This window comes from Sapajus apella, unplaced genomic scaffold, assembly GCF_009761245.1.
Source record: "Sapajus apella isolate SASKATOON/1434 unplaced genomic scaffold, GSC_monkey_1.0 scaffold111, whole genome shotgun sequence".
Lineage (NCBI taxonomy): Eukaryota > Metazoa > Chordata > Mammalia > Primates > Cebidae > Sapajus > Sapajus apella.
The window spans coordinates 2,191,545-2,199,255 of record NW_022437051.1 but is presented as its reverse complement, the minus strand read 5'-3'; the positions used below and the strand labels follow the sequence as shown (position 1 = coordinate 2,199,255).

The 7,711-nt window shown below is 53.5% G+C and overlaps 1 protein-coding gene across 26 annotated transcripts in view; it reads right to left on the bottom strand.

Annotated features, from left to right (window-relative positions):
- PARD3 (par-3 family cell polarity regulator) overlaps positions 1–6,013 on the bottom strand; it is a 706,589-nt gene extending 700,576 nt beyond the window's left edge. For 20 of the 26 annotated variants that reach the window (XM_032259784.1, XM_032259798.1, XM_032259788.1 and 17 more), the window contains exon 1: positions 5,575–6,011. In XM_032259784.1, coding sequence (XP_032115675.1) covers positions 5,575–5,694 — 120 coding nt within the window. In that variant the 5' untranslated portion in view covers positions 5,695–6,011. Of the gene's footprint in view, positions 1–5,574 lie in introns of all 26 variants that reach the window. The other 6 variants (XM_032259797.1, XM_032259804.1, XM_032259806.1 and 3 more) reach the window with 2 other exon arrangements.
- Positions 6,014–7,711: the final 1,698 nt, after the last annotated feature.

The following is a 7,711-nucleotide window of genomic DNA, read 5'->3' as shown; positions in this document are numbered from 1 at the left end:
AAAGAAAGAAAGGAAGGAAGAAGGGAGGGAGGGAGGGAGGGAGGGGGAAGAGGGAAGGAGGGAAGGAAGGAAGGAAGGAAGGAAGGAAGGGAGGGAGGGAGGGACGGAGGGAGGGAGGGAGGGAGGGAGGGAGGAAGAGAGAGAAAAAGAAAAAGAAGGCAGGACTTTGGGAAAGCAGGACAAAGGCGCTTCAGCACCAGAGGACAATGAGACTTGAATTCTAGAAAGATCAGCCTTTCAAAACTGTTTAGTTTCTTTTTTCTTTTTGGGAGGGAAGGCAGAAAATATTAATAAAATAAAAAGCTGCTTTCATTTCACTGTCTTCATGCTTGCCTCTATTCTCTTCCAATCTCTGCGACAGTACAACTATTTTCCTAAGTTTCAATACGCTTGTAAACGAATAACATGCAGTCATACATCTATTCACAGAAAAATTCCATACCAACCACAAGATTTTTCATAAAAACCACGACTGTCATTATCTGAATAAGCAACAGTCCCCCACAACCAAAAAACCACATTTTCGAAAGTTTCTGTCCATGAACTCAACTTTTTAAAAAATACAGGTCAAGCATCCCTAATTGAAAAATCCAAAATCCCAAATAATCCAAAATCTGAAACATTTTGAGGACTCATGTGATGCCACAACTGGAAAATTCCACACATAAGCATTTAACACAGACTTTGTTTCAAGAACAGAAATACTACATAAAATTACCTTTCAGACTATGTATATAAGGTGCACAGGAAACATACATAAATTCTAACAACACATTAGACTTGGGTTCCATCTTCAAGCTATCTCTTTAGATATACACAAATATCCCAACGTCCAAAAAAGTCCAAAATACTCTCCGGTCCCAACTATTTTGGATAAGGGACGCTCAACCTGTAATAACAACAGGTTACTATTAAGTCATTCTAAAGTGACACACTGAGGGACAGAAGCAGTGGCCCAGAAGCCAGAGGCCCCAATAATCAACCTGTAATCAAGCCAACACCCACAGCTTTGACTTCCCCCGCCCATACACACATGCGACACACAATTGTGTTCTCCTGACTGCGGTGCCACACAGGCAACGCGAACATTCTTAGCAATCCTTCAGTGAATTACCTGCTGCCTTTTTCAGTAAAAGGGAAAACCCTAAGCAGCAACAGTGGAACACTTGGGTAAGTTCCCAGGGTGGGAAACTGCTTGGTGGATAAGACATTTTGGTGTCTCCATTCATCTTTATAGAGCAGGTGGGATGGGCCAGGCCCAGGACTGAAGAGTTTCCCTCTCATCAGGCTGTTCAACACTTACCCGGTCAGAGAATATTCCACTCTGTAGGGCTGGTGTGCCCAAGGTTAAATGGCTTGTAAACCGAGATCACCAAACCCAATCCAAAGCTCCCCTATCCACTGAGAGGAGGGCTATGGGGGAAGGAGAAGCAGTGAGCAGGGGGGCTCCAGCACCTCCTCTCCTCACTTTTGCCCTTCAATCTTCTCTTCCCGTTTTGGTCACTCAGCAGCATTTATTTAGACTGAAATGCTAAGGAATTATCCACCCAAACCTCATCTAAGGTTGCTCGAGTCATCCCCCTAGAACTAATTATTGCCCTGCCTCCTAGCTACATACCACAGTCCTTCCTACTGCAAGGAGTCCCAGAGTCTCACCCTGGCGTTCAGTCCTTCTCAGTTTGATCCTGACCCGCTGGGCTGAATGCCTGAATCGCCTGTGTCCACAGAGCCTTCTTGGAAGGTCCTCCCTCTCACTTCTCAGAATCATAGCAGACATTCTGCAGATTCATACAACTAGACCCCCAACTGCAGACCTACAGACCCAGAGCCCTTCTGCCCCTGCAGGCAGGTGCCTTTTGAGGTCACTACCCATCCCAGTTAGCAAGCACAGCCCTATTATCAAGGCCAGCCTTCCCACTGACCAAGCCCAGTTCAAATCCTAGTGACTAAATGAGACTCCCACACACACCCCGTAATGATTGGCACCCACCTCCAAAATCCAGAAGTGATTACTGACTGTATCACACTGGTGCTAACTAATGCTACCACCTACTGTTTTTTATAGTTTTGTATGTTCTTCCTGTCTCCTAGGTTATACTTTTTTTTGGAAAAGTGCACAAATTCATTGTTACATTTTTTTCATAGAGCATGAGGTTTTATACACAGCAGCCCTTCAACCAACCCCACATTTAGTGCTGCTGCGCTGCACCGTGTCCACCAGGAATCACGGGTGTCAGGCCACAGGCACAGAGGAACAGATGCAGCCAGGCGCAGTGGCTCACGCCTGTAATCCCAGCACTCTGGGATGCTGAGGTGGGTGGATCACCTGAGGTCAGGAGTTCGAGACCAGCCTGGCTAACATGGTAAAACCCCATCTCTACTAAAAATACAAAAAATTAGCCAGGCGTGGTGGCACATGCCTATAATCCCAGCTACTCAGGAGGCTGAGGCAGGAGAATGGCTTGAACCCAGGAGGCAGAGGATGCAGTGAGCCGAGATTGCACCACTGCACTCCAGCCTGGGAAACAAGAGAAAAACTCCATTTCAGGAAAAAAAAAAAAAAAAGAACAGATGCAGACACAGCCCATCCTCTCATCCTGCATCCTCGTGAGAACAGTCCATGTCACGCCGCTCCCCACGTCTGGCACCACACTGTCCTCAGAGAGGCTCCCGATGTGGATGGGTGGATGGGGATGAACAGTTGGTCCCACCCATCAGTGATCACAACCATAAAAACACCTTTCACGAGAAGAAAAAAGAAATGTCACATATGACTAAGCATAAGCCTTCAAATATCTACGACTCACTGAGGACATGTCTAGTATTAAATCATGGCACTTCACTCTCCAGAAAAATTGATTTGTGTAACCTGAGGAGAAAACAGCTCAGATGTAATGCCAGAAAATTAGCCACACCACACTAGAAAATGTTTGCTGCAGAGAAAGTCTTGGTGATTTGGGAGTTAGGACCTTTCTCTTTTCATTTTTTATTTTGGCTTGGTTGGTTATTATACAAAGCCATAAACATGATCTGCCCACATTTTTCCCCACCAGATGGGAGTTCATCACACCACATGTCACCTAGCAACCCAAACACTGCTCCACAGCTCCCCAGCCACCCGGTTCTCCACGCAGAATTTGTCTTGTTCTGTTAAGCAACACGGGGAAGTAAGGAACAGGTAAGAGAATAAAAGTTAAAACAATGTTAAATACATATTAACACTTTCTCACACTTAATATAGAATGGGAAAAGTGGTAAGACTAAAATAATCTTAATCATTATCTAGCCATTTCAGAAGAAAAAGGAGAAAGGGGCCCAGAAGACCCCTGAGTTTTGGCAACATCTGAGGGTCAACAGTCCTGACCTAATGACTGAACTTGGTATACTGCAAAGCCCCCGTTCAAATTCACCTACTGAACCCTAAGTTGTACTTAAAGAGCACGTAAGTGTGGGGACCCCCGAACTACCTCTCACCCTCCCTCTCACCTCCAGCTCCCATAACACTATCACCTCTCTTCCTTCATCTCATAGGCCCCCTTTTCTCTTTGTGACACCTTCCCAGATACCCTTAAGCAATCTGCACTCCCTTTTCCATGCCCCAGGTCCCTGTGAAACCACCACAGCGAATCATTAATAACAAGAGCCAGGTAGGCCCTGATCTAGCTACCCAGCATCCCAGAGGCCACCTCTTCTCCCCATGTCACCACCAGTCCCTTCACCTGGAGGACCTCGCAGCCTCTTGCTCACTCTCACAGCCAGTGGGTCCCCTAGATGTCCAGCACCCAGAACAGTGCTTTGGACATAGTCAAAGCTTAAGAATTTCTGTGGAACAAGTTAATGCCTCAACCAACCAACCACATTTGAACTACTGCCTAACAGGCAGGCAGTTCAGCCTATGTCTATTTCGTGCATGATGAAACGTGAGACACAGTAGGTAAAACAATTTTAATCACATAAAATTAGTAAAGGGAAAGGGAACTTCGATCATCCTACCTATTCAGGAACCAAGACATACTACACAGTGTGTATTATTTTATGTCTCTTTCCTTGCACAATTTATTTTGTTGGGTTCCAGAGCACCTGAACAATTTGAGTATTCTTCTGGAACATTTAAAGCATAAACTGTCACACATAAACAATCATTAAAAATGCTGAATGTCCATTTAGACGGTTTTCTTTCCCTCTCAGCTTTGCAAGATAAACAGGTGCCTAATTCCCACCAATTTTATTTGATTTTCAGTAAAAGAGTTCAACCAACTGTAAGGAACGTAACAGAACTATTAAAGCCAACGTCTTCCAGCCTTATGTCAGGTTCCTAAACGTCCCCCAAAACTATCTTTAAAAGGCCACATTTATGCTATTTTTTCCAATATATACTAAAAGCAAAACAGCAGTCTAAAAAGCGTTTTCTTCTTAATTTCTGAGATCACTGAAGATGACACCCAGAGCACCCGGTGTACGCTCAATAGGGCTGGCCAAGCCACTTTCCAACGTCATCTGCAGTCCCCAAGCCCACAGGCGCCAGGCCACTGTCGGGAACAAATAGGAAACAGTGCACCCAAGAGAATGTGCTCCCCACCAAACAGAACTCCACGACAAAGGGAGTATCCTCGGGTGCTTGGGAGAAACTTCAGCGTGGGCTGTTGTCAAATACAGACCCAGTCGGTAAAACAATTTAACAAAATGCCTTTTCACTTCTGACACATAGTAGAGGAATGCAGTGAAGTGGAGACAATGTTACCACTCCAGCAGGAAAAAGGGAAATCCACTCGGCTCCCGAGTCAGGCCCGGCTCCGCAGCCCCCGCATGGAAGCAGCCGGGATGGGCAGGAGCTGAGGTCCTCGCAGGAAAACTTTTCATTCCGCGACTGTGCGGAGGCTGTGCTTTCCCGAGCCCAGCAAGGGGGATCAGCTCAGTAAATGCTCGCAAGCCAGTGCCAGCAGTGGCCCTCCCGGGAACGCCTCCCCGACCCCAAGCCAGAGACTCCCCCAACCCTGCAGCCCCCAGACGAGGCCGGCCGCCCCGGCCCGCCGGGGACGCAGACGGAAAAGCGCCCCGCCGCGGTCCCGCCCCAGCCCGAGGGAGGGAGAAGAGATAGAAAGCTCGCAGCCCGCCTCGGTCGGGAGTGCAATCCCGAAACTCTCCTGACACCAAAAGTTCCCAGTCCCCGGCCTGTGCCCGCCGGGCCTGGGAGCCGGGAGAGGCCTGGGGCTGGATTTCCCGGCCCGCGCCCCCCGCGCGCCGGCTCGGGGCTTGGCTGGGTCTGCAGACTCCGGGGAGGCGCCCGGGGCCGGCCTGTGCGCCGCAGCCCGGCTCGCCCTGCGCTCCGGAGGCCGGAGCTCCCCGGGGGCGGCGGGGACCGCGGCGCGGTGCCCCCGAGCCTGCGCCCCGGCCCGCGCGGAGAACTTTGGCGCCCGCAGCCCGGGGCGGGGGGCGCCCGCGAGGCCGGCCCGGCTGCACTTTCCCTTTCCCCGCCTCCCTGCGCCTCTCCTCCCCCTTCCAGGAAGCGCCATATTGATCCCGGCGCCGTCCCCGCCGCCGCCCCCCTCCCCGCCCGCGCCCCTGGCCCCTCACCTTGGCGATGGCCTTCCGGTAGCGGGTCACCGCCTGCTGGATGAGGCTGAAAACTTTCATGTGGCCGTCCCCGCACGGCACGACCACCCGGGTCCGTCCGAAGCACACGGTCACTTTCATGCCGCCGCCGCCGCGGGCGGGCCCGCGCCCCTCGCCGAGCGCAGACGGAGCTGCCGGGCCGGGGACGCTGGGAGCGGGGGAGCCGCGGGGGACTCGGGCGCGCTGGCGGCTAGGGGCGCGGGCAGGCGGCGGCGACGCCGGGGGGCCGCTCGGCTCGCATGCCCGGCCCGACCCGGCCGCCCTCGCCTCGCCTCGCCTCGCCCGGGGCTCGCCTCGCCTCTCCCCGCCGCGGCGCCCGCAGCCTCCGGCCACCTGTTCGGCGTCTCGGCGCGCTCGGCGGCGGCCCGGGGCTGTGTGGCGCTGGCGCTCGCTCCGGGCCGCTGGGGGAGGGGACGGCGCGAGGGAAGGGGAGGGGGGGAGGGGGAGGAGCAGGGCCGGGCACACAACACCGCGCACATGCGGCAGGGGGAGGCGCGGCAGGGGGAGGCGCGCCCGGCTCCCCGCGCGGGGCGGAGCGCACGACCGCCGCCCGCGCCCCCGCCGCCGCCCTCCCCGGCCTCCCACCTCCCTCCGGGGGCGCGGGACCCCTCGCCCCACTGCCAGCCGGGGCAAGCGGCCGTGGGCACCCACCAACCCCGGCCCGGACGCCCCCAGCCCCCTTCACCGCCCGCCCAGCACCCTGCGGGGCTCCGCTCGCCCCTCCTCGGGGACGCCCCTTCCACGCCTCCAGACGTCTCCACGGAGCCCCCCTTCCCCTTCCTTTGTCACTTTTAATCCCCTTTCTCGGACTAGAGGGTTCGGATGCAGACGCTGCGGGGGAAAGCAGTTTGTGCCCAGCGCGGCGAGTCCCCTCCACCGCCCCGGAGACTCCAGCCGGGGCCCGAGCCCGCCGCTCGCTCGGCCAGGTTTCTGCCCCCGTCGCTCCCCAGCTCGGTTGCAGGGCCGGGCAGTGGCGGGTTTGCCTGAAACACAAAAATTAATCGTCTGCTCTGGGGAGGCGGTGGGAAGCTGTGAGCGACCCGGCCTTTTCCCAAGGCCACGATTTACCTTGAAGTTTCCCGTTGACCCGCTGCTGACCCACCCGCTTAAATAGATGAGACCTTAAGCGTCGCAATTCTAATACATTTATTTCTTTGCAATTCGGCAGCATAAGCAATCCTAACGCGAATCCGAAAACAGTGTATTCCGGCGCCGCGGGGAAAGCGCACGCGGGGATCCCCACGCTGTGCCTGCGCTTAACGCAGACTCCTGAACCCCGGGGAAGGCTTCGACTCCGCGATGAGTGACATGAGACTTGAGACGTTTTAAAGGAAGGTGGACCGAGTTAGGGAATGTAACTGAAGCTCACTTTGTCTTAGTTATGGACTATGATTCCTTAATAAACGTATGTCATTGCGTTTGAAGAATGGCAGATGTCAGCACAGAGTGCCAGCGGTGGTAAGCTGGTACCAGACTGTGTGAAATTCATTTTTGCCATTTGTTTCCAAGGGACGTGAAAGCAATCAAGCTCCCAGAACTTGGGCACTTAGAGCTGGGAGAGCTGCATATCGACCATCCATCCCACTCCACCTCCAATTTTAAAACAAGGAAGCAAGACAAGAGGTTCGTCCGCTTGCCACCCTCGCTGCGCTTGGCAGCACCACAGCTGCCCCGGTACAGTGCAGTTTCTCCTAGGAAACATTGCCCTTCCTCTCCTCTCCCAGCCCCGACCACCACATTCCACCACCTGTCCCAGCAGATCAGTGCAGTGGCATTAGCCTCATCTTAATCCAGGACGTTGACGAAGAACTGAAGTCACTTGCCCAAGGCGGCAGAGGAAGCTCGAGGCAGACCCAGAAATAGAGTCTAGGTTTCCCTCCTTCCCCTCCGCCGTGGGAAAGGCTCCTCCTACTGCCGTTTGGCTGCGGCACTCGACATTTCTACCCAGTAATTAAGTTTGCGACAAGGATGACGACAACTGTGGCTGTGGGCTTTCTGCTTTTTACATAGATACTTGGATCCACAACAACAATCACTCATAATTATAGATGGTGTTTCTGTTTTCATGCATGGGGGAGCATACTACTAGTTTAGGGTG